Source organism: Nelumbo lutea, chromosome 1 (assembly GCF_056320005.1).
Source record: "Nelumbo lutea isolate HS-2025 chromosome 1, American lotus-T2T, whole genome shotgun sequence".
NCBI lineage: Eukaryota > Viridiplantae > Streptophyta > Magnoliopsida > Proteales > Nelumbonaceae > Nelumbo > Nelumbo lutea.
The window spans coordinates 89,608,681-89,635,874 of NC_142684.1; the positions used below are offsets into that span (position 1 = coordinate 89,608,681).

Here is a 27,194-nt window from a genome sequence, read left to right on the forward strand (position 1 = left end):
AACCAGGTTTATCAGGTCTAGTCTGTTAAGATTGATTGCAACTAACCCACTAAATATAAAATTTAACCACTGGAACTAGGACCCATCCCAGATCCTACACAATAGGTCTCCCCTTTCCTTTTTTCTTACAATTGTGCCCAGAAAATTTGATCTTGTCCCACCCCTTTCTTTGCTAAAGTATCAATCGCATGGTTTTCAAGGCACCAAGGCAAGGCTAGGTGACAGGGGGGTGCCTTGTTGCCTAGGTGACGGATTTTTTTAAGTAAAAAAAACATATATCCTAGGGTAGTTCTCTAGGTTCCATAACCATATTTCCTTAATAATTATCCATAATTTTCATAAGAAAAGTATAATATTTGTGTTAAAGTATAGAAAAACAACATATTTGTGAGAAGAAAAAGAAGAAAGAAAAGAAAATTCAAAAATATAGGGGCTGAACCCCTATTTTTTGTTGTAGAAGAAGAAAAGAAGAAAATATGTTGATTAGACAAATATTTAAGTTCTTCTTTACTTATTGGTTCAGGTTTTGAAGTCTTTGAGGGTTCAATACAACAGTTAGCAATGTCTGTGTTGATTAAACCCTAACAAATAAGAAAATAATAAAAAGAGATTAGTATATAAACACACAAAATGAATATTTTAGTTTAATAATGTCTATTTTATAATTATAATCTCAAAAAGTTAAGAATATAAAAGTATTTTATAACACTATACAAAACTGCTTGGTGAGCCTCCAAGGGTGCCCGCCTAAGCATTGCCTTGACAACTACAATCAGTTGTGCTGTTAGCAGTCCCTTTTACCCATTGAAATTTTACTTTCATGTCTTCAGTCAGCCATCTGAATTCTTTCTCATTCATATATGACCAAAACTCTGCTTCCCTGCTCTGTAACCATCCTCCCACCAGTCTAAAATCTTCTTCAATGATCAACTTTTTTATATTCATATACCTTTTTATATTCATATTCAACTTTCATTAAGGATATCAAATAAACATCTTACACTGTCAATCACTCAGACAAAGAGTATTGACCCCAAAACAGCATCAAGAGTTACAGTACAGCCCAAAAAAAGTTTTCCCTGAATGTCCCCTGTTTTGCCAAGCTATCTGCTACAGAGTTTGCTGATCTCCTATATTCATATACCTTACCCTTTGCATTCCTCCCATGACAACCATAATTTCCACCCTTAATGAGTTTCCTACACCAATCAGCCCCATAAAAATAACAGCAATATGCCCTTCTTCATTCCTGAATCATCTGCCACTCCTGAATTTCCCGGGCCTCCTATACTGCTGCCATCAAAATGAAGTTTAATAAAAAATATTAAAGAAAAAGTAAGTTAAACAACTATGAATAATATCCTTATTGAGGATGTTCCTGCAACTTGCTTCCATTTTCTAATGATGTCGTCAGTTGATATTTTTAATAGTTCCTGACAGATAATATTTGCTCTTTGCAGTTCTTGTCAGCCAGGAAAGTTAAAGAGAAGGCCAGGAAGCTGAGAAGCACTCTGACTGCAGATGTGCTGTCCGGTACTACCTCTCAAAATATACTTACCATGACATTTAGACAAGTAGTTCTGCAACAGCTTTGGAGTTTTGAACTGGTAGTATTTAGTCCTGGAACTGAGAGAAACATGGGAGATCTTGAGAGTCCAAGAGAGGTTATAAGTCCTTATCTCTTATGCTTCTTTATTTCCATATCTACCACACCCTGTCATAATATCATATAAATCTCTGCCTTGCAGGTACCACATGGTACTGATAGGTTCAATTCTCTTATGCCTTTCCTACCAGCAGGTTCCCGTGTTTTTCACTCTGAGCTCATCAGATGGACAGGTGCTTTCCATGCTTGCAGAAGCCATTTGCAAGTTTTCTCTTGAGTGCACTGAAAGTGATTTCCTTGGGAACTCATTGGGCAAAACGTCAAACAATATTTTTCAATGGTTTCACAAGTCCAAAAGGATAGATTGGAATGGCTCTTCAGTTTCCATTTATGAAACATTTGAAGATGAGATAATAAAAAATGCAAAGGATTTGTTAGAAAAGTTTAATGCAATGAAGGCAGATTATAGGCCTAAAAAAATTAAGAACCACTGGTGGATGTCATCGACATATTCCAAAATGGAAAAAGTTGGTGGTCCTGAGTTCGGTAGTTGGATAAGTGAGTACATCCCTGCTTACAGGTTGCAGATTGATGCTGCTAAGCTTAAAAATGTAAAGTTCGAAGGCTGGAGAAGGTCTGGTGATAATAGGTGGGAAGTTCTTTTGACCCACTCCCAAATGGTATTTTTTCTTCCTTCACATCCCTAGATTTTTATGTTTAGGAAACTTTTATTTTGTTATTGAACATGAGGGAAGTCGTGGGGCATCTTTTGTATGTACTTATACTTCTTTGCTGGGTCATATACATGTTTGATAATATAATATTGTTGCTTCATACTTGTGTTGTTTAAATACTAATTAACACATCTAACCATTGTAAGGGTATTTGTGCCCCATTCTATCATGTATTTTATGTGTATGTGTGTTTCCTGTTCTTCATCATAATTCCTCAATCAGCATCAGTACTCCACTGTTGAAGTGTTGATCATCATCTGGTGCCATTCTTGTAATAGTAAGCTGAAAATTATATTTTTAGTTTCTTTTCTTTTTCCTTTTCCTTTTCCTTTTACTTGTACTTTTTTTAATTATTCCCATGCAATTATTATATTTCATTTCCTAGTCATAGGCTGATGGTGAGAACTTTATGAGCTTCAAATCTTTTTCCACCTTTCATTCTGAACTTTGACCTTCCCCTCCATTTTTTTTGCGTTTCCATGTAAAAGTTGAACTCATGAACTACTTACTACTTACCCCCTAGTTGTTTGAGGGTTCCAAATGTTGCTCAACTTATCCTAGTTAAGATCATCACAAGTCCACAAACTTCTTTCTATCTTCCTCTATCGTTTGATTTCTTAAATCTTTTTCTCCTCATTCTTCCTCTTTAGTGCTTCTAAGAGATTGTTTTGATGCTTTGAAATGGTTGTCTGCCTACTAGCAATAATGATAGTGTGGAATGGATAACAACCTGATATTCTCTGTACCAAAGCGGGTGATGTTTTAATTAAAGGGATGGGAGATCCATACCTAGATTCACCCCCTATTTAATTAATCATATTAAGCCCAATTCGAATTGGGCTTTAGGCTCATTAAGCTTTCAGGCTCACTTCCTTTAATGTTGGTTAACTTGACTCTCTCTGTATGGCGTGGGACCCTATCATTGATCTCCACATAAGCCACATGGGTTCAACCTACCCTTTGTTACAAGACCTGGCCGAATTCACTGCTGAATACAGTGAATCCCTGAATCCATCAATATGGGCCCTTAATGGGCCCAACATTTACACTAAATGGTCATTGAATCCAACCATTTTATGAAGGCCCAAGAACTATAGGCAGATGTGAGATTAGCCGATCAGGTTTATTATCCCTAAATGGTCTTACACCAACTTCTTAGCCCTTAATGATCATACATTGCCTGACAAGAGATGACCTTTCCCTCGATTGCAAGGTTTAGTGTTGCACTCTCTACTCACATGGATCCCGGGAATTAAAACCTTTTTGCAAACATTTTGTGAAACCATAATATATATGTATATCTCTATATAAATATATTTTGTAAAAACAAATCACAACAATTTGAATTCAACTGCCAACAATTTAGGTTTCTATCAGAGAGAGTGCATTCCCTGATCATTCACTTTGTCCAACAAAGGAGCCGATCCTGTCACTATGATCACCCACTCAGGTGAATTCTCAAACTGTCTCTACATACTCAGGTTTTGACCCCATCTAAGGATCTCACTGATTAGTATATCACAGACAGTCCAATACAACACCTAGTGCAGTACCATAATCGAGTCTAGGGGTCAGGTGTAACATTTCAGTTTTGCCCATCTATCTGCAAGGTCTAGGGCAATGTTGGAATTTGGTCTGGTTTAGGGTTTCAAGAAAACCCACACTGCATGTACCTCAGGTCTCACCTTGACAGCTGAGACAAGCCACCTCAACCCACTTGGCGGCACATCAGCGTCAGCCTTGGCAGGATAAATCTCCCCAAATCTATTCAACGACTGAAGATTCTAAACTAACACGAGTCTTATAAGTGTCTAGTTTAAGGGTATTATACAGAAACACACCAATATAACATGAATCAAATATGTACTTTATTCATTTATAATAAATGTCATAATGTACATCAAACTGATTAGAGTTAAGGGCATACACTGTCTAACTTTAATACCTAGATGTGCATGGATAAACAATCTTGAATAGAGATTGACTTTTCCACCTTCATAAAGGTTTTTAGTCCATAGGATTTATTTGGAACATACATATTCTCTTTTGGATTCAGTATACCAGTCTTAGATGGTCTTGGTTCATGACCATATTATTACATGTTTGGTAATCATGAGCAAGAATGGAACTTCATATATACAATTGGAGATTGCAATTTATTCAGGGTCTGAAATTAATTCATTCACTAGCTTGATCTAATCAGATGGTTGAAAGGGATTGCAAGGTACTCTTCTGTTGGGTGGAGAATAGGAGGATTCTTGGATGTTCCAACAGCTGATCAGAGAAGCCATTCATTGGCAGCCAATCTGAACTGTTCGTTCAGATGGACACCTTGCTCATCTAATCCAATAACGGATGCTCTTGCTAGGGCAGGAGCAACGGAACAGCTTTGTTGGGGGATCCAGGGCTAGGCAATAATGTAAATCCAACCTAGTTGAATTTGAAACTTATGGGTCTGTCATGTAATGCTGTTTGTACTACCTTCTGTGTCTCTTTTTGAAGACAGAAATGTTCTTTTTCACAATTAATACAATTTACTGTTACTGATCAAAAGAAAAAAGGCACCTAAGCGTTCTTCCAATCATACCTAGAGATGGATTGACTTCAAAGCTATGTTATACCCCCAGAAACCCATAGAGAAATAGATCTTTCTTTTTAATAATTAGCCTATTACAAATTTAACATGAATTTGTTCAAAGGAAATAATTGCTACAGTCAATACTGACTAAAATAAATCCTAAAATAGCAGAAATTTAACTTAAAAATTATAAAAACTCCAAATAGAAAATCCCATCAATAAATAATGTGTTATTTGTAATTAGCCATAATGGTTAAATCCATGCCCGAATTGCACAATCTTGGGCTAGTTGGAAGATGTTTCTTATTAGCAAAATGATTCAGGAGGTTCTATTAATTATAAGAAAAAACAGCCCTGCTAGTAAAAGCTAATAGCAAGGAATAGTTGGATAAGCAATAATATAACCCATCTCAGCTCAACTCAGCAACGCCTGATTCCAATTATATGAGATTGGCTGCATGAGTGTTCCATTCTATCAAGGACTATATCCTTGCCATGTGCTTGAAAGTTGAAAATAAATTATTTAGGCTTGGGATTGAAAATGAAAGGCGAGCTCAATATTAGTAGAATGGATTTAGTAAATTATCATGCTACATCAAAGTCATGCTAATTGTCAAGCTTAGATTCCTTATATTTAGGCCATAAGTTGAATGAAAATTGAAAGTTTTGGTTCAGGTCCAGATTATTTGGAAATAAACTTTGAATATCATACCTATTAACAACCGAATAGAGGAGAAGAGAGGAAGAAGAAGAGAAGAGAGAGAGGAGAGAAGAGAGAATAGAAGAGAGTGTTTTGGAGTCAACATCTATTGTTGGTGGCGCCGGTTTATATTAATATATATAGGGTGACCATAATTAAAAAGGAAAGGACCCTTATGCCCCTACTTAAGTTACAATATAAAAAACAAAGAAAAAAACTACATTAACTAGTCCAAACGGACCCTAACTCAGCATAATACAAACATAAGAAATAAAATTAACAATTCCAACACTCCTCAAGTTGGGACATGGATGTCAATCATGTCCAACTTCTCACACAAATTATTATGCCACACATGATGAAGGCCCAAGGTAAAGATGTTTGCAAGTTGTTCATTTGAATTGACATATGGAGTGCACATTTCTCCGCTCACAAGTTTTTCTCTAATAAAATGCTTGTCCACTTCAATATGTTTTGTTCTATCATAGAGGACTAGGTTAGCAGCAATATTGATAGCAACTTTGTTGTCACAGTAGAATGACATAGGTTTGTTAACTGCAAAACCTAGCTCTCCTAACAAGTTTTTTATCCACATGATTTTAGCAACTCCATGAGATATGGCTCTGTATTCTGCTTCAGCATTGGATCTAGCCACCACACTTTGCTTCTTACTTCTCCAGGTGACCAGGTTTCCCTCCACAAAGGTACAATACCCATCGGTAGATTTTCTGTCATCAATTGCCCCTGCCTAATCAGCATCTGTATACACCTCCACTTTCAAATGCCCTTGTTTCTAGAATTGCAAACCAGCTCCTGGTAACTTCTTGAGGTATCTAAGGATTCTTTTTGCAGCTTCAAAGTGAGTTGTCTTAGAGTTATGCATGAACTGACTAAGGATACCCACTGCATAGGCAATATCAGGTTTGGTCATAGACAATATAAGAGCCTCCCTACAAGTCTCTAAAACTTCTTCACATCTTTCAAACACTCCCCTTGATTGTCTCCTAGTTGATGGTTGGGTTCAATGGGTGAATCAATTGGTTTCACTCCCAACTTGCCTGTATCCTCTAATAGATCTAGTACGTATTTCCTTTGGGAAATAAAGATGCCATTTTTAGAGCGGGTAACTTCAATTCCAAGGAAATAACGTAAGGGGCCTAGATCTTTCACCTCAAATTGAGAGGTTAGGAATCTCTTCAGCTTTTGTATTTCAGTCTTTCAATCTCCGGTGATTACCATATCATCAACATACACAATTAAAGCTGCAATTCTCCCTTCACCTTTCTCACAGAGTATGATCTGACTGGCATTGTTTGAATCCCTTCTATTGTACAGCTAAATGAAACCTACTAAACCAGGCCCGAGGTGATTGCTTCAACCCATATAATGATTTTTTTTAACTTTCACACCTTCTGTTCACTACCTTTGGCATGAAAACCTAGAGGTTGAGTCATGTAAACCTCATCCTCTAGGTCACCATTCAAGAATGCAATTTTGATATCCAACTAGTGAAGTCTCATCAAGGTTAGCTGCCAACGAAAGGAGGATTCTGATCGAATTCATGTTGGTTACTGGAGCAAAGGTCTCTGCATAGTCTGTTTCATACACTTGTGTAAACCCTTTGGCCACCAATCTAGCTTTGTACCTTTTTACCGAACCATTAGCTCTATGCTTTATTGTGAATACCCACTTGCAACTCACTAGTTCCTTTCCTTCAGGAAGATCCACCAATTCCCAGGTGCCATTTTTGTGTAAGGCATTAATTTCTTTCTTCATTGCATCTGTCCATTCAGGTTTGGATAAAGCTTTTGCCAAATTCTAGGAACAGAGACACTATCAATAGAGGAAAGGAATGCACGATATGAAGATGAAATATATCATAGGACACAAAGTGAGTGAGAGATAGGATGATTAGTAGTACAAGATCCAACACCCTTTCTCTTACCAATAGGAACATCAAGATCATTAATAACAAGGGGATCAATATTGAGAGGTTCAGGCATATTAATGGGAACAAGTGTACCTGGCTGATGAGGAGGATCTACCTCTGGAGAGTTTGATGATATTGGTTACATAGTTTCAGGTTCTACGGCTCTTGAACTTTACTGGATCTTATGGCCGCAAAGAAAGACATGAAATGGAGAAGAATAAGGAAGAAGGGGTAGTTGAACCTGAATGCGTTTCTCCTCAACCCTACTCTCCCTCTAAGGAGAAACTGAGAAAAAAGGTTGACTCTCAAAGAAGGATACATCCATTGAGATATAGTACTTGCGTGAAGCAGGGTCGTAGCAACAGTAACCCTTTTGAGATAACAGGTAACCAAGAAAAACACAAGGAGTGGCATGGGGATCAAGTTTATCGCAAGTAGGAGACAAGTCATGAACGAAACAACACCACCCAAAGACACACATTGAAATGGGGGACAATAGAGTTGTAGGAAACAAAAGTTGATGTGGGGCCTTATACTCTAGTAATTGAGATGGCATACGGTTGATGATATATGCAACACACATAACAACATCCATCTAAAAGCATTTTAGAACATTCTTATGAAGTAATAAACCATGAGCTACTTCAAGAAGATGACGATTTTTTCTTTCAAAAACACCGTTTTGTTGAAGTGTCTTGGCACAAGAGCTTCAATGAAGGGATCTACACAAAGCAAAGAACTCCGTGAGATCACTATAGAAGTACTCTTTTGCATTGTTTAACTGGAAAATGTGAATTTTAGTTTGAAATTGAGTGAAAACCATTCGTTGAAAGTCTTTCACAATCTTTGGTACTTCATCTCTAGATCGCATAGGATAAACCCAAGTATATCTAGAGTAGTCATCAATCAATGTAATGAAATATTTATATCCAGTCTTAGTAGGTAAAGAAATAGGCCCCCAAACATCAGAATAGACAATATGAAAAGGAAATTTAGATTTTATTTCTTAAAGGAAAAGAATTTCTACAATGTTTGCTCAATTGACACGTCTGACACCGCAATTTACTAATTGGCAAAGACTTAAATAACTCAGGAAGCATAAGTTTTAAAGACACAAACGAAAGGTGACCAAGACGATTATGCCACAAATAGGCCTGGCTCTCACAAGATGAACTTAAAGACTCTATAGCCGCAAGACCGGCTTTATTCTCCAACACGTAGAGGCCATTCACCATGCTTCCTCTACCAATCGTCTCCCCCGAGGTCAAATGCTGAAACATGCACGGAGAAAGAAATGTCACTGGACAATTCAAGGAATGAGTATAGGAACATGCAACACATTAGAGAGGGTAAGACCAAGAGGAAGGGAGATGGTTTTTTGACCGGTTATGGTAGAAAAAGACCCATAAGCCAGTCTCACCTTATCTCTCCTAGAGAGGAGGTTATACGCCTGAAATAAATTTGACTTACCTGTCATGTGGTTTGAGGCTCCAGAGTCAATTATCAAAATGGAATTAGATGTACGAGATAACACATGGAAAGCAGTGGCAGTGCTACCTGATGTAGACGCAAAGGAGGTTGTAGAGAAGATGGGTCAAATGGCCCATAGGCTGTTTATCTTTTATGTTCTTTGTTGTAATGGGCTTTAATCTGGGCCTATCCTTTCTTATGTTAATGTCTTTTTAATTTTCTGCTCAACTAAGGGCTTCTCTGTAAATTACCAAAGTTTAACTTAATAAAATAGAATTAAGGGTGTAAGAGAAGAGATTATGTTCGAATATTTCTCTCTGAACCCTAGTTGCTTCCATCTTCTTCTTCATCCTTCTCCCTTCTAGAATTCTGATTTCTGCTATTTTCTTTTGACTTTTTGCATCTTTCTAAACAATCATTTTCTCTCAAAGGCTGTTTTTCTTCTTGGTATCAGAGCTAGCTCGTTTTTTCTTTCTTTTTCACCTTTTTTTTCCCATACACAGTGAGTATGGAGAACTGAATCGTATGAATAGTTAAAGACACATTTTTCAGCCCAATTATTAGTGGTTTCTGGAGAGAAGAGGACTAACTTTGTTGCTCCCTTGACAGATTTAGGAGTGTTGCCCAAAACCCTAATTTTTTGGATAAATCTGATTGCGGGCCCCACAGGGAGTTTGACCTGGGCGCTTAGTGACTGAAGGCTTTCTTATTCTCCTTCTTGAAGATCGAATCAAGTGGTTTGGTGTTCTATGAAGTCTACAAGGAGCGGCTGAATTTTCTTTGTTTCTCCCAGCTTCCGGGTGTGACACAGATTTCTGGTACGGCTGCATAGAGGTTGGCTCACAACACAGTTTTTGTTCTGTCTTCATTTGGTGTTTTTCGAAGTTACTTGAAATCTATTTTTAGGTGTTTAAGAAGATGAACCCATCAGACATTGAAAACAAACATGTTGCTGAATCCAAACGGGTTCCAAGAGCCTCTATATACTTTCTACTGGTTGTGACCACAGTCTAGCTGGATGGAACTAATTATTTGGCTTGGTTACAATCAGTAAAGATTCATATTTGTAGTAGAGGCAAGTGGGGTTTTATCTCTGGGAGCAAAAAGGTTCTTTCGGAAGATGACCCATCATATGAAAAGTGGGTGCAAGAAAATTATACTATTATTGGGTGGCTTGTAAACTCAATGCAGCCACAGATTAGTCAACACTGTTTATGGATGAATTCAACAAAGAAAATTTGGGATAGTATTGTTGAAACCTATTCCCAAAAATTAAATGTGGCCAGAGCTTACAAGTTGAGAAGTGATGTGAAGAATTTAAAACAGGGGGAGAAACCATTAGCTGTATACTTCTCAACACTGAAGTCTTTATGGAAAGAAATAGATTTAATAGAGGTTGTAACCTGGGACACCACTAATGATGCTGAGACTTACAGAAAACTGGTTGAGAGAAATAGGGTGTTTGAGTTCTTGGCAGGACTAAATCCAGAGTATGATATTACAAAACAAAATATTTTATCCAAGTATAATGTCTCAATGTCTCAAGCATATGCCTTGGTAAGTAGTGAAGAAAGCAGGAGACTTGTTCAGGTCCAAGGGGCTGGTCTTAATGATCACTTTGCTAATATTGGAGTGAAACCAAAGGGGGTTGCAAGAACTCCAAGTAGCTCAGGGAAGAAAGAGATTGTCTGTGAATACTGTAAAAAGCCAAAACACACTAAAGACAAGTTCTGGAAATTGCATCATGAGCTACTACCACTTCGGTTCCAGAAGAAGCCTGATAATAAAAGGGTAGGGAGTGCTAATGTTGCTGCTGGTTCAGATAGTGATAGGTACCAAACTGAAGAGATGTCGGCTAGTGTGCAGTTAGCTGCTATGAAGGTTGAATATGAGAAGTTTGGGAGGATGATTAGTCACCTAGAGGGTGTGACCTCTTCTTCCAACCCTTTAGAGAACTCAACCTCTTCTGCATTTGCTCATTCAGGTATACGGGTTTCTGCCAATCACGCAACCATTTCAGGTAATCGTAGGATCCCTTGGATTATTGATTCTGGTGCTTCTGATCATATGACCAGCCTTTTTACTTTGTTTGTTTCATACGATTTACTTCCTAGACGTGGCAAAATCACCATCGCCGATGGCTCTCTTGCCCCTATCTCCGGCAAGGGAACCATCAAGGCTACGGACTCCTTGGTTATTCCTTCTGCTCTTCATGTACCTAGACTAAATACAAACCTATTATCTGTAAGTAGCCTAACTAAGTCATTAAACTGTTGTGTAACCTTCTTCCATTCCTATTGTGTTTTTCAGGATCTGGAGTCTCAGAAGGTGATTGGGAGTGGCCACGAGGCAAATGGAACATACCTGCTAGATACTCCTGGACAGCGCCATGAATAACCTGGAAAAGCTGATTTTGGGTCTACATCTACAGAGTCTATCAGTCGAGTCATGTTATGTCATTTTCGTTTGGGTCATCTTTCTTTTTCTGCATTGAGTCATTTATTTCCATAATTGTTTAAGGGAATTAGTTTGTCCAGTCTTCATTGTGAGTCTTTTGAACTGTCAAAACATTGTAGAAACAATTATCCTTTGAATAATAAAAGATCTTCTTCTCCTTTTAATATTGTGCACTTTGATGTGTAGGGGCCTTACTATTTACCCTCTATGGATGGATACAAATATTCTTGTTCATTGATGACTTTTCCCAGTTCACTTGGATATTTTTGATGAAATCCCGTGATGAAGTTCCTAGACTTGTGAGATAATTCCATGAATTTGTCATAACCTAGTTTGATACCAGGATTAAAATTTTTAGATCCGACAATGCCAAAGAATATTTTGAGAAAAACTTGTCCTGCTATCTCACTGATTTAGGGGTTATTCATCAAAGCTTCTATGTTAGTACCCTAGAACAGAATGGAGTTGTCGAAAGGAAAAATAAACATATTGTTGAAGTTGCAAGGAGTATTCTATTTGCCTCACATGTCCCTACAAAGTTTTGGGGTGATGCTGTTCTCACTGCTACCTACCTTATAAATCGTATGCCATCCAGGGTTTTAGGTTTTAAGTTTTAAGTCTCCCTTCAACCTCTTTCATTTGGACAATGATATTTTCCCTATTCCTCTTCGTGTTTTTGGCTACACCTATTATGTACATATTCCAAGTGTCCAAAGACATAAATTTGAACCAAAAGCCCACAAGTGTATCTTCCTTGGTTATTCCCCCACACAGAAGGGTTACTGTTGTTTTGATCCGGAAACTGACACTTGGTATGTCTTAATGGATGTTACCTTTGATGAGCTTTCTTCCTTTTATGGTTCCTTTATGGAGAGACATTGTCCAAAAGGAGAGGATTTGTCACAGGTGTTTGCTCTTCCTCTTCCTTTTCCAGTTGAGTCTTTTGATGAATCTATTCCTCATTCAAATGAATCAAGGGAGGATCAGTCACTTCACTCTGATTCTAGTGTTCCTATTCCTCTCCCTTTACCTCCTTGCCCTCTTTTTTAATCCCAGGATGTATCAAAGGCAAAGAACAAAAAATGAGTAGGTTGTTTCTCTACCATACATGAGCCTCATGCACTTCCAGTCACAGATGAGATAACATGTACTGTTACATCTCCTTTGGTGCCATCCTTTCCAGACCTTGATATCCCCATTACTATTAGGAAAGGAAAAAGGAAGTGTACTGCACATTGCATTTCCAAACACCTTTCTTATAGTTTGCTCTCTCCTTTATATTTTGCCTACCTTTCTTTTGTTGCCTCTAACCCAATTCCCAGGTCTGTGTCAGAAGCTCTTAATATTCCAAATGGAGGGATGCTATGAGAATAGAAATTGATGCCCTACACAGAATGGCACTTGGGAAGTTGTTGATTTGCCTAAAGGGAAGGATCCAGTAGGATGTAAGTCGGTCTTTACTATAAAATATCATACTGATGGCACCATTGAAAGGTACAAGGCTAGGCTGGTTGCAAAAGGCTATACACAGACATATGGGATTGATTATCTGGAGACCTTTGCCTCTGTTGCCAAGATGACTTCTGTGAGAGTTCTTCTATCTTTGGCTGCACACTCAAACATGCCACTTTATCAACTGGATGTAAAGAATGCTTTTCTGAATGGAGAATTACATGAGGAGGTTTATATGTCTCTTCCTCCAGGGATGTATGAAACAAATATGAAAGGAAATGTCTGCAGGCTGAAGAGATCTCTTTATGGACTAAAACAGTCCCCTAGAGCATGGTTTGAAAGGTTTAGGGCTGCCCTTGTTAGTTTTGGCTATGTACAGACACAATCTAATCATACACTCTTTGTGAAGAGGAGAGGATTCTTGGCTGTTTACCTGATTGTGTATGTTGATGATATTGTTGTGACTGGTAATGATGTTTCTGGAATTAATGATCTCAAATCTTTCCTTCATTTAGAGTTTGAGATCAAAGATCTAGGGGAATTGAGATACTTTCTTGGCATAGAAGTTGCTAGATCCAAGGATGAGATTCTTATCTCTTAGAGGAAGTATGTTCTTTATTTGTTCACTGAAACAGTGAAGATGGGTGTTAGACCAGTTGCTACTACTATTGATATGAGCCATAAACTCTTTGTTTCAGATGGAATATTGTTAGAGGACAAGGGAGTCTTCCAGAGACTATTTGGAAAACTTCTTTATCTATGCATGACTCGGCCAGACATTGCATATGTTGTCAGTTGCACCGGTTAGTTCATGCATGCCCCTAGGGATACTCATATGGCAGCAGCGGAGCGGATTCTGTGTTATTTGAAGGGCTCCCCTGGAAAGGGAATTCTATTTGCCAAGCATGGCCATATGAAACTTGAAGCCTACACAGATGCTGACTGGGCCGGAAACATTGATGACAGAAGATCTACCTCTGGATACTGTAGCTTGGTGGCTGGTAACATTGTCTCTTGGAGAAGCAAGAAACAATCGGTTGTTGCTCGATCTTTAGCCGAAGCTGAATACCGAGCCATGGCACATGGAGTTTCTGAACTATTGTGACTTAAATCATTGATGGAGGAACTGGGTATTGAGCATGATAAGCCAATGATATTATACTGTGACAATTAGGCCGCCATCAACATTGCTCATAACCCAATGCAACATGACAGAACTAAGCATATTGAAGTTGACAGACACTTCATCCGAGAAAGAGTGGCTTCTGGTGAAGTGTGTCTACCTTTCATCTCCTCTAAAGGGCAGTTAGCAGATTTCCTCACCAAGGGCATTCCCAAGGCTAAACTTCAGCATGATACTGACAAGCTTGGCATGATTGACATCTATGCTCAGCTTGAGGGGGAGTGTAGAGAAGATGGGCTGAATGGCCCATAGGTTGTTTATCTTTTATGTTCTTTGCTGTAATGGGTCTTAATCTGGGCCTATCCTTTCTTATGTTATGTCTTTTTAATTTTTTGCCCAACTAAGGGCTTCTCTGTAAATTACAAGTTTAACTTAATAAAATAGAATTAAGGGTGTAAGAGAAGAGATTATGTTCGAATATCTCTCTCTGAACCCTAGTTGCCGCCATCTTCTTCTTCATATTCTCCCTTCTAGAATTTTGATTTCTGCTATTTTTCTTTTGACTTTTTGCATTTTTCTAAACAATCATTTTCTCTCAAAGGCTGTTTTTTCTTCTGAGGTAGAAGGAGTAGGGCCAGAATCCATCTAGCGAAGTGTCTTACCATATAATTCCAAGTGGTCATGAAAGGAGTTGATGATCTCTTCCTTGGGGTCCAAACCAGAGTGTCGCTCCTGGGGTACCATGGAACTAGTCTCTTGAGATGCCACGTTTGCTGAGTTATATTTCTTTTGACTTTGTTGGGTTGGCTTCTTACTCGGATCAGACTTCCTACTCAATTCCTGAGCCCATTTAGGCTTGTCATGAAGATCCCAACATGTGTCTCTAGTGTGCCTAGACTTTTGACAGTGAGTGCACCAAAGTTTGTCTTTGTCATCCACTCTCTTCTGTGAATCACCCTTTTTAAAAGAACCTCCGACATTTGAACTTGTACCCCCTCGGACACCTAGTGCAATCGGTTCCCCTTCTGTACAATTCATCACACTTCTACTCTCTTCAAACTAAACTAAGGCATAAACTTCTTGAACTGAAGGTAAGTTCTTACTTCTAAAGATTTATACCCTCATGGATTCATATGTAGGATTCAACTCCAAAAGAAAAGCAAATACCTGTTGTTGGGAAACAAGTGATTTGTAGGCCTTTGCGTCCTCATCACACTTCCAATTCACATTTTGATAATGATCGAATTCCTTTCAAATTGATGTCATATCTTAGTACACTGAGAGACTCCTCTCCCGTTGCTTGCAAGTGGAGGATTCAACTTGTAATTGATATATCTTTGCATAGCGCCTCTGTTCTGAATAAGTAGATTTTGCTTGTTCCCATATTTCACAAGTTGTTTCTGTTAGACAGTTTTGTATGCCCTTAGCTTCAATCAAAATTGATGTACTTTATGAGTTTATTGTAAATGAATAAAAGTGCATATTTGATTCATGTTCCCTTGGTATGTTTCTGTGTAATACCCTTAAACTGGACACTTATTGAGACTCGTGTTAGTTTAGAAAGTTCACAGCTAGTGGGTCGGTCTAGGGAGACCTATCCTGACAAGGCTGACACTGTGGTGCCATCAAGTCGGTTGAGGTGGCTTGTCTAAGCTATCGGGGTGAGACCCCAGGCACATACAGTGTGGGATTAATGAATCTTTGAACTGGACCAGATTTCCAGTATTGCCCTGGACCTTGGAGATTGATGGGCAAAACTGGAAAGTTACACCCGACCCCTAGACTCGATTATGATACTACACTAGGTGTCAGATCGGGGTGTCTTTGATGTACCAATCAGTGAGATCCTTAGCGGGGGTCAAAACCTGGGTATGTTGGGACAATCCGAGAATTCATCTGAGTGGGTGATCATAGTGACAGGATCAGCCCCTTTGTCGGACAAAGGTAATGATCGGGGATGCGCTCTCACTGTTGGAAACCAAGACTGCCGGCAGCCGATTTCAATCGTTGAGATTTGTTTTGCAAAGTATATTTTATATGAGATATAAAAATATATATATTATGGTTTCTAAAATGTTTGCAAAAGGTTTTAATTCCCGGGATCCATATAAGTGGAGAGTGCAACACTGTTCCTTGCAGCCGATGGAGATGTCCTCTCTTATCAGGCAGTGTATGATCATTAAGGGCTGAGAGGTTAAGTGTAAGACCATTGAGGATAATACCTGATGGGCTAATCTTGCATCTGCCCACAGTCCCTGGGTATTACAAGGTGGCTTGGCCCAGGGACCACTTAGGGTAAGTGTTGGGCCCATAGAGCCCATTTGATGGGTTTCAGGGGGTTCACTGTCTTTAACAGTGTATTCGAACAGGCCTTGTAACAAAGGCTGGGCCGAACCCATGTGGCTGATGTGTAGATCAATGCTTGGGTCCCACGCCATACAAGGAAGCCCAACTGGGCAGCACTTAGGAAGGTTGAGTGAGCACATAAGCTTGATGGGCCTGAAGCCCATTTCGAACTGGGCTATTTATTTAGTTAATTAAAGGGGCGATTCTGAGATGGATTAGCAGATAGGATAGGGTCTTAATCCTATCCACTCAGAGAGTCCAGATCTGAATGTGATTCAGATCTAGAAACCTCCTAATGGGATTAGGATAAAGCTGATCTAATCTGCAGATAAGATAAGGGTTTATCCTTATCACTAGAAGAGAAGGCTGATCCAAATATGATTTGGATAAGCACCTCCTAATGGGATTAGGAGCTGATCTTTTAAGTTAACAAAAGGATGGGGCGGCAGCCTTGAGAAAGACCAATAAGAAACACATCAGATCCTCTTTAGTGTTGAAATCAAGAAGAGAGAATTCTGCAGCCTGCGAATACTCTCTTGCCGCCTCCCTGCTCTTGTCGCCCTGTTTGCCAGTTCGATCTCCAGTTGTGGGAGAAGTCAAGATTGGATCTTGACATCAGTTCTTTGAGAAATGATTGAAAAGGAAGCTGTGCTCACGTACCATTCTACTGATTCTTGCGAAGGACAGAGTTCTTGGGGAAGAACACTGCTGATTCTGCTCCATCCTGCACTGCGCCATCTTCAGTGGGAGCAGTCTTTGGATCCTTCCTTGGGCGTGAACACCTTTGTTGGGAGATATTACTTCTTCGTATCAGGTATTATTCTCTCCCATTCCTTTTGGTTCAGATCTGGTTCAGTTTAAGGTTCAAGATTGATCCTTGAAAATATGATTTTCTAAATAGGGAATGTGATTCCTAGTTGAAGGGAGAGAATTTTTTTTTGAAATTCGCCCCTTATTCCACAATCTTTGGGCGTCCATGTGATGGATCTCTCATCCCTTCAGTTTCAGCCCACATAAAAGTCTTCCTTACTTGTGGCAGCATGGAAATCAAGAGCCACGACATCACCATACAATTTTCTTGATCCCATCTGTCATGTTCAGCATTTCTAGTCTTTAGTTCCTTCACTTTACCATTAATATACCCAATTTTTCCTCTAGCAGTAATATAAAGTTCAATTCCCTAGACCATTCAAGATAGTCCAGTCCATCAAAGGGGATTACAGTCATGGGGAAACTCATATCCATCCTATTCCATTTTGACCTCTTGAAATTCCAGAAGTTGCAGAATTCTCAGAGGACATGATTCAAACACTTTTTAGATCTTACCCATGCCTTATGATCCCTCCTATCACCAAAAAACAGTCTTAGAAACACACCAAGGATGAAGCCCACATGCACACACTGCAATTTGGACACAATTTGACAACAAACCAGCTTAGATTGTCCAAAAAAGGCAAGATTTTAGGTTGATCTCAGTGCTGAACTGTCCTAAGAGTCACACTTCGCCAATTTCCAGACCATCCAAACACATCAACTGTTAGGAGGGGTGATAAACCAGTACGGTCACACCACAAGGGTTAAAAAATCAGGTCATCCACGATCTACAGATCTTATTTTCAGATATGGGATCACACGATCCATAAAAAAAGAGGTTTGAACCTCAACAACTTTTCAGAAGGCATTCAACAGTTTGGATTCATACGGTTTTTCTTGGTACACGACCAAGATCAAAGAAAAAAATATTAAAAGAATCTGTACCAGTTGTAGGTTTGCCCTTTTGATCACAGTTGAAGAAGATAACAAGTTGAGGAAGTGGAAACTTGTTCGATTTGCTCACAGGCCTATTAGAACCGCTCTGATACCATATTAATAGCCGAATAGAGGAGAAGAGAGGAAGAAGAGAAGAGAAAGAGAGGAGAGAAGAGAGAAGAGAGGAGAGTGTTTTGGAGTCAACGTCTATTGCTGGCGGTGCCAGTTTATATTAATATATATATATATATATAGGGCGACCATAATTAAAAGGAAAAAATCCTTATGCCCCTACTTAAGTTACAGTACAAAAAACAAAGAAAAAACTACTTTAACTAGTCCAAACGGTCCCTAACTCAGTAGAATACAAACATAAGAAATAAAATTAACATTCCAACAATACCATTTCTGCCCCTCATCATTCTGTTGATAACATTTGATTAAAAAATAATAGTAATTTTTAGTCATCAAGAACCACATGATTCTGGCACGATGTTAATATTTATCTATTACACTAAAAAAAGCATTGATGCTCAAGCAAATTTGAAATTAACTGTTAAAGATGGTTAAAGGGGATAAATGCCAGCTCCTACTTCTCTTAGATAGGTTAAAGCTTTTTATTTCATTTTTTTTTGGGAAAAGCAACAGTAAATTACTCACTTTTTTTTTTTTTGATAAATAAAGAACTCTTGCTTTTTTGTCAATGGAAATAAATGACTTAGGATGAGGATGCTCTGGTGGCTGAGTATTTCAAAATGCAAGATGGCAAGGTAAGCGTGGTACCCACAATATTAATGACTGGGAAATTGATGCCTTGGTTGAGATGCTTCATACATTTCAGTAGAAGATCAAGACTGTAATCAGTCTTGAATCCTCATAGGTTTTAGGTTTGCAAAACAAAAGAAAAAGAGGGAGAAAGGAGAGAGAATAGAAGAGAAACAAGAGAACACAAGTTGTTGAAAGGAGGAACAGATTCTTACAGATTTGTCGCCGCCACTCTCTTAATATTTATATGTTATGTTTAGTACATAATGGAAAGGACACATCTGCCCTTGGTACTTACATAATAAATAAAGTAAATAAAAGCTGAAATAAATAACAACTGAATTAACAATCTGACACTACTATAACTGAAACAAATAACTACACTGCTGTCCTACGAACACTGTGGGGACCACTGCAGTGGGGCCCACATCAGTGTTCTCTACACTCCCCCTCAAGTTGGGAGTAGATATCTATCATGCCCAACTTGGATAGGTCCGTCTCTAACTTCTTCCTTGGTACAGCCTTGGTGAGGATATCCGCGAGCTGCATATTAGATGTGATGTACAGAAGACATACTTCTTGTGATGTGACCCTTTCTCGCACAAAATGTCGATCAACTTCGATATGTTTAGTTTTGTCATGCTGCACTGGGTTGTGGGCTATATTAATAGCTGCCTGATTATCACAATACAACATTAAGGGCTTTTCATAGTCAATACCCAACTCTTCAAGTAGTGACCTCAGCCATAAGATTTCAGCCACTCCATTAGCCATTGACCTGTATTCAGCTTCAGCACTGGAGCGGGAAACAACACTCTGCTTCTTACTCCTCTAAGAGACAATGTTACCTCCCACCAGGGCACAATATCCAGAGGTAGACCTTCTGTCATCAACACTTCCAGCCCAATCGACATCTGTATAGACTTCCACCTTCATGTGATTGTTGTTCTTGAGCAATATGCCTCTACCCAGGCATCTCTTCAAGTATGCTAATATTCTCTCTGCCGCAAGAAGATGAGAAGTTCTAGGGGAGTGCATGTACTAGCTAACAACACTAACTGCATAGCTGATATCTGGCCGAGTGAGGCAGAGATATAGAAGCTTTCCAACCAACCGTTGGAACATAACTTTGTCTTCAAGAGGCTCCCCACCCTCTGCACTAATCTTGTGATTTTGTTCAATGGGTGTATCAATCGGCTTAACACCCAACTTTCCAGTTTCCGCCAACAGATCTAGAACATATTTTCTCTAAGAGATAAAAATCCCCTGTTTGGATCTAGCAACCTCAATGCCCAAAAAGTACCGTAGTGCACCAAGATCTTTCACCTCAAACTCTTGATGAAGGAGCTGTTTGAGGGACTCAATCTCATGAATGTCATTTCTTGCCACAACAATATCATCAACATATACTGTTAGTAGTGTCAGAGAGGACTCCACCCTCTTGATGAATAGTGTATGATCTGACTGGGCCTGTACTACCCAAACCTTCCAAGGGCTAATTTAAACCTATCAAACCAGGCTCTAGGTGACCGCTTCAAACCATACAATGCCTTGTTCAGTCAGCAAACCTTCTTACCTGTCTCTGTATCATAGAATCCAGGAGGCAACTGCATGTAAACCTCTTCTTGTAAGTCTCAATTCAGAAAAGGCATTTTTAACATCCATCTTAAACAGGGGCCAAGAATGATTTGCTGCAAGGGATAACAAAACTCGAATGGTGGTCATCTTGGCTACTGGGGCAAAGGTCTCCAAGTAGTCTATACCATAAGTCTGAGTGAACCCCTTTGCAACCAGCCGGGCTTTGTACCTTTCAGTAGAGCCATCAGCATTATGCTTCACAGTGAACACCCATCTGCATCCCACCGGTTTCTTTCCTTTTGGTGGGTCAACCAGTGTCCAAGTATTATTCTTCAACAAGGCATCCATTTTGACTTGCATTGCATATTTCCATTCTGGAACTGATAAGGCTTCTTGCACTGTTCTTGGAATAGGGACATCGGCAATGGAAGTGAGATAGGACCGGTAAGATGGTGATAGACGATCATAGGATAAGAACTATGAGATGCTGTGAGCTGTAGAAGTGGTGCAATGTCGTTTTCCTTTGTGAACGGCAATAGGGAGATCAAGGTCATCCACAGGACGGGAAGTGGCAACAGTGAGAGGTATCTCAGTAGGCTCTGGATCTGGAGCCGCAGAAGGAACTGGAGCCGGACGGGATTGCCGAAGACTAGGATCAACCTGCTTGCATCGCCTATGATAGACTCTCAACTCCGGCTTCCTCTGACCACCCTTACCACTACAACCTTCATTATCCAATGGAATAGGTAAAGGAACAACCCCACCTTTACCAGCCCCACTTCCACTCTCACTACTCTCCCCCTGAGGAAAGAAACTCAAAACAGCCCTACTCTCACTGCTCTCCCCCTGAGGAGAAACCCTAGGATAATAGGGTGTCTCCTCAAAGAAGGTGACATCCATGGAGACAAACCGTTTCCCTGAAACCGGATCATAGCAGCAATAACCCTTTTGAGTTTGTGCATAACCAAGGAAAATGCATTTGGAGGCCTTAGGTTCAAACTTGGAATGATGAGGCCCGAGAAGCTGAACGAAGCAGGTACAACCAAAGGTTTTAAGGTGAACAATAAACAACTCCTCGTCTGGATATAGAAGGGAAAAGGGGGTTCTCATATCAAGGACCCGGGAAGGAACTCGATTAATGAGATAAACTGCCGTAGGATAGCATCACCCCATAAGCGAATAAGTACATTGGAGGTAAACATAATGCTTCTAGCCACCTCCAAGATATGCCTATTCTTACTTTCGACAACGCCGTTCTGTTGTGGTGTATAAGGGCAAGTGCTCTGGTGAATAACTCCATGGCTAAGAAGGTAGGAGGTCAATGGCTGAGCAAAGTATTCCTTTGCATTATTAGATCTAAGGACTTTGATTTTGGTCCCAAACTGAGTGAGAACCATCTGATGGAAGTTTTGGATCAGAGCAGGAACCTCATTCCGAGAACGCATAAGATAGACCCAAGAAAACCGGGTATGGTCATCAACGAACAGTAGAAAATATCTGTACCCACCCATAGAAGAGATATGATATGGCCCCCAAACATCAGTATGCACAATATCAAAAGAGGAATTACTCCTTTTATTACTTAAAGAATAAGAGGTTCTACAATGTTTGGCAAACTCACAACTCTCACACCTCAACTTTGATAACTCAACAGACTCAAATAAAGTAGGAAACAAACTCTTCAAAGACTTAAAAGACTTAAAAGACAAATGACCTAATCGGTTATGCCAAAGCATAACCGAACTCACAAACTGGGAAATAAAAGACTTCTTATCCACTGACTCCTCCCGACAAGAACTTTTTTCAAGCAGATAGATCCCGTTCGTCTCATGGCCAGTCCCAATCACCTTCCTCGTCTCCAAATCCTGAAAAACACATCGGTCAGGGAAAAAGGTTACTGAACAGTTCATGTGTTTGGTAATACTACTAACTAAAAGTAGGTTAGTATCAAGCTTAGGAACATGCAAGATAGAAGATAAAAAGATAGTATCCGATAGCTTGATGTCCCCCTTGCCCAAAATGGGAACAAGAGAGCCATCAGCAATGGATACTCTATCTCGGCCAGAGGACAAGTGATAAGAAGTGAACAAAGATGGCAAGCTAGTCATATGGTCAGATGCACCTGAATCTATTACCTAGCAGTGATTAGTATTACCTGGAGCTGAAGCATGGTAAGCTGAGGCTCGAGTACCTGAATGTGCAAATGCAGATGTGGCAGGAACTGATGGTGATTGAGATGGCTGAGCTGAACTCCCAACTTCCTTTTCCAACTGTATGAGGGCAGCCCGAACAGCAGCTAAAGTCTCTAGGGATGTGCCTGATGAGGATGTTGAATCAGTGTTCATTGCCATATGAGCATTACCCTTTTTATTTCATAGTTTTGCTGGGACCAAGTGAGGATGTAGCTTCCAACAAGTATCTTTTGTGTGCTTGGGTTTCTTGCAATGTTCACATACCAGATCCCGTTTATCTTCCTTCTTCTGGTCCCTTTCTGAGTCACCCTCTGGCTTGGGTTTAATAGCTGTCAAGGCTGGGAAAGAGGGTTGAGGTTGCATCATGACTTTCCTCCTGATCTCTTCACTATGCACCAGGGAGTATGCTTGAGAGAGGGTCACACTATCTCTTGTCAATATCTGTTGTCGCACAATGTCATATTCTAAATTCAAACCAGCCAGAAACTCAAATGCCCTATTCGTCTCGACTTGCTTTCTGTGAGTCTGTGCATCTTTGGGACTCTCCCACTCAAGGATCTCTAGATGGTCAATCTCATGCCACAAGGATTTCTAGGTAGAGAAGTAGACAGAAACTGGCTTCTCTCCTTGTTTAAGGCTGTTCACCTCACACTTCAGTTCATAGGCTCTGGCAACATTAAGGGGTTGGGAATAGGTTTGTTTCACAACATCCCATATTTCTTTGTCTGTCTTTGCCCACAAATAATTTCGGCTGATATGTGGCTGCATAGAATTACACAGCCATGCCATAACCAAATAGTTCTCTTGAACCCACTTGGTGTATGTTGGGTCCTCCTTGGAAGGTTCTTTCACATCTCCCAAGAGGTAACCCAGTTTTCCCCTTCCTCCAATAGCCATCATGGCTGATTGTGCCCACCCCAAATAATTTGACCCATCAAATCTCATAGTTGTAATCTGAAACCCGGTTTCAGATACACTACCATAACTGTGGTTTCCAAAACTACTTTCTCCCTAACCCTTAAACTCCATCTTTGATCAAGATTCAGTGGCTACAAACTGTTAGAGCAACTATACCAGAAAACAGAGTCAAACAAGCAAGTCTGAAATCTGATCCAAAACCAACACAAATCTGATCTTATCTGAAATCTGATTTGATCCGATTTGAAACCAACCCAAATCTGATCTGAAATCAATCGCCTATCACAGTATATGCAAGAAATCAACTCAAATCTGATCTGAAATCAATCGGCATGCACAGTACCAGGCAGCCTATCAATCTGAGATGCTATTTTCTGAAATCACTACTGTGGGGCCCACTGTTGCGAGAGCAAAATTAGGGTTTCAACTGTAGGTCTGAAGTGCTCAGCTACACTCTACAAGCAGTCCGCACAAGTGGGACTTGTCGTAGGGCAATATGAAACCCTAAAAACTAATCACCTTTGAAGAGGGGGGTTCGACCTAACAGTCAAACCCTAGAAACAAACTTAAACACAGTTCAGACCCTCTTTCTAGATAGGTCCAACCTATCTCGACTGATTGCAGTCTCTGAAACTCATTAAAAAAAAACCTTACTTATGTACTTCGGTTTACTGTCTTCTAGGGTTACCTGAACCCTAACCTTCGCTGCCTCTTCCTGATTACCAACTCTCTGCAAGCCGTGACAAGTCTTCAACTGCTGCGAACCTCTCCTGGTAATCTCCAAGATTCAGCCACCGAAAAACTTCTTCAAAGCTTCTAGCCCTAGCTAGTCCTCATGTGGTCGGCTGGACTAGACACACATGAGAAGCCCTATATAGGCTCTGATACCAAGTAGAAGATCAAGACTGTAATCAGTCTTGAATCCTAATAGGTTTTAGGTTTGCAAAACAGAAGAAAAAGAGGGAGAAAGGAGAGAGAATAGAAGAGAAACAAGAGAACACAAGTTGTTGAAAGGAGGAACAGATTCTTACAGATCTGCCGCTGCCACTCTCTTAATATTTATAGGTTATGTGTAGTACATAATGGAAAGGACACATCTGCCCTTGGTACTTACATAATAAATAAAGTAAATAAAAGCTGAAATAAATAACAACTGAATTAACAAACTGACTCAAACTGACACTACTATAACTGAAACAAATAACTACACTGCTGTCCTACGAACACAGTGGGGACCACTGCAGTGGGGCCCACATCAGTGTTCTCTACAATTTCAAAGGGTAACATCTCACACTACTGAGGAAGACAGGAGGTGTGGGCATGGGACAAGTCAGAGGCATTGACTGTTTGGTCTTTTTTCAATAAGCTGGATGCAGTGGGGGATGGTGTATTCCCAAGTTCTAAAATTTGGTGCCAAAGGGTTCCCGGTTCCATTGGAGGTATTTTTTTTAGCTTGGGTGGCTGCTTTTAAGAAGTGTCTAACAAGGGACAACTTCAGTGGAACAGAATGGTGCTAGACCAAAATTCATGTATGATGCACTCCTCATTCACTGAGTCAGTGAATGCTTTGTTTCTACATTGTTATTGGACTAGTAAGGTGTGGGCATGCTTCGTAGGTGTTTATTGGGGTTAAGAGATGCTTTCCAGGCACTGTAGAAGAATCCTTTAACAGCCGATTAAAGGGCTTGAGTAAAAAAGGAAAAGTGGTATGAGAATGGGATATGGTGCCACTAGCAGATTTTTGGGCAATTTGGGGTGAAAGAAATGCACATATTTTTTAACAGAAAATAATCCCCAATGGTCATAGTGAATGGGATCAAATATGCTTTTGGTTATCAATTAATGAGGAGTTTAGGGTATGGGGTACTATTCCTTTTTTGATACAGAAATGTTGTTTTGGGTCTGTCAGAATTGCGGATAGAGTTGGTGTCCTGTATATTCCCTGTATACAGCATCTTGATTTACATGGGTGTTGATATTATTTTCTTGTTACATTTACACAGAAGTGGTGGTGGTGGTGGCTATAGTGGGATGGGGGACAATAGTCAAAAAATAAACAGCAGCAAAAGAAATACTGATTTAATCCAATTGATAAAAAAAAAACACTGATTTAATCCAGCAGCCACACTAACCTATTTGCACCACATTCAGCAAGCCAGCCAGCTATAATGTCTGTCACCCAACTTTGTCAGCAAAGAGAAGAAATCTTCAACCTGGAGATTTGCACTCAATTTTTAATGAATCTCAGATGGCATCTCCTGGGCTAGATCAAAAGCTCAATTACTGATGATGGTGATAATATACCCTTGAACAGATTTCTTCAAACCGTAATTCAAGAATGCTTGAGCCCATCATGAAAGAGGGTGCATTTTAATGAAGTCAGTAGAAGATTTGCTTCGGTACCTTTTTCTTTGGCTCATGCAGGGAAATACTTTTATCTACTTTTTACAAATCTTGTAAGCATCTTGAGATTTTAGCTTGTTGAATGCACACTTGTTAGCAATGTAACAATTTTTTGATTGGTAACTGATCTGAGAACTTGATCAAGTAGAATGAGATAGATGTAATAATCATGTCATAATGAATTAGTGTCCCATTCCTTGTCCAGCTAATTATTGTGAATATCCCTTCACCTCTAGCTTTTGTTAGCATTTCTTTTTGTTGGTTTCTTTTTCATATTTAAGTTGTGCTAAGGATGCAGATGGTTTTTTCAATTATTTGAAGCATTTTCTTTTTGGATGGCTCTAATTGAAGACTTTTGCAGGTTGGTCTGGCTAATATTATAGATATGTACTATGAAGACTTGTACACACTCCCAAATAAACAGCTGTGTTCAGGTGTTGTTGCAGATTTGACCAACCTATCAAAAAATAAGGTATTCATTTTTTTTTTCTGTTTTTAGTTCCTCTTGATAATTGTTGGTAGAGTTGAAGCTGGAATCATGGTTTAGAAGTTTGACTCACTAATGATTGAAGCCTCTAATGAGTGAAAAGAAAAATAATAAAATCTAATACAGGAAATCACTTGGTTGTTTAACCAAGCAGTTACTGGTTTGTTTCAGATTCTGTAAATGGTTTAAATAACATCCTTTGGGCATCCCATGCAATGCCCTTTTTTTTTTGTAACTGTAGCATATAAACTTAACCTGAGCTATCTGCTATCCTAACTTGAATAACTAGTAGAAAGTGCCCAGTGCTTCTTACTTCAAGCCCATAAACCAAGTATGAGGCAGAAGTCTATAAAAGTTTATGCTGAAATATGTTATGAATAAACAATGAAAATAATTAAAAGGGGGATAGCAAATCCCAATTTGATGCCTTTGTAACAAATCTAAAGGTCCAGCAGACATTAAGGATCTGTGTATGTGTGTGTTTGTGTGTGTGGTAGTGCTATTATATGGCAACTTATTTAGCAGGGGCATATTGTACAAACAAATGTACAAGCCCCTCTTGAATCCTCTTTATTCTTTGAAGAGATCATCCTCAAGTTCAAACCTGAATGTTTAGCATCTTCTTGTCTCCTTTGTACTTGTTGAATTTTCTAGACTTAAACATGGAAAAACGTTCATTCCTCTAGTATCTCTCTTGTAAGTAATG

General features: G+C 39.4%; 2 protein-coding genes across 9 annotated transcripts in view; both read left to right on the forward strand.

The window, feature by feature from the left end:
- The window catches only part of LOC148876033 (deneddylase), a 53,291-nt gene that overhangs the window by 2,790 nt on the left and 23,307 nt on the right, over window positions 1-27,194 (forward strand). For 4 of the 7 annotated variants that reach the window (XM_088965943.1, XM_088965945.1, XM_088965947.1 and 1 more), the window contains exons 2-4: window positions 1,461-1,664; window positions 1,798-2,286; window positions 26,363-26,473. In XM_088965943.1, the coding sequence (XP_088822069.1) occupies window positions 1,461-1,664; window positions 1,798-2,286; window positions 26,363-26,473 (804 nt within the window). The remainder of the gene's footprint in view (window positions 1-1,460; window positions 1,665-1,797; window positions 2,287-26,362; window positions 26,474-27,194) is intronic. The other 3 variants (XM_088965944.1, XM_088965941.1, XM_088965946.1) reach the window with 1 other exon arrangement.
- On the forward strand, window positions 9,713-11,639 carry LOC148876034 (uncharacterized). 2 transcript variants are annotated; one of them, XR_016105464.1, is made up of 2 exons: window positions 9,713-9,852; window positions 11,329-11,461. XR_016105464.1 is itself a non-coding variant. In XM_088965948.1 (2 exons), the coding sequence occupies exons 1-2, from the start codon at window positions 10,204-10,206 to the stop codon at window positions 11,409-11,411; spliced, it is 918 nt and encodes a 305-aa protein (XP_088822074.1). In that variant the 5' UTR covers window positions 10,102-10,203; the 3' UTR covers window positions 11,412-11,639. The 2 variants fall into 2 exon arrangements, 1 of the variants encoding a protein (XP_088822074.1); XM_088965948.1 differs by lacking the exon at window positions 9,713-9,852 and adding an exon at window positions 10,102-11,038 and having other exon boundaries at window positions 11,329-11,639.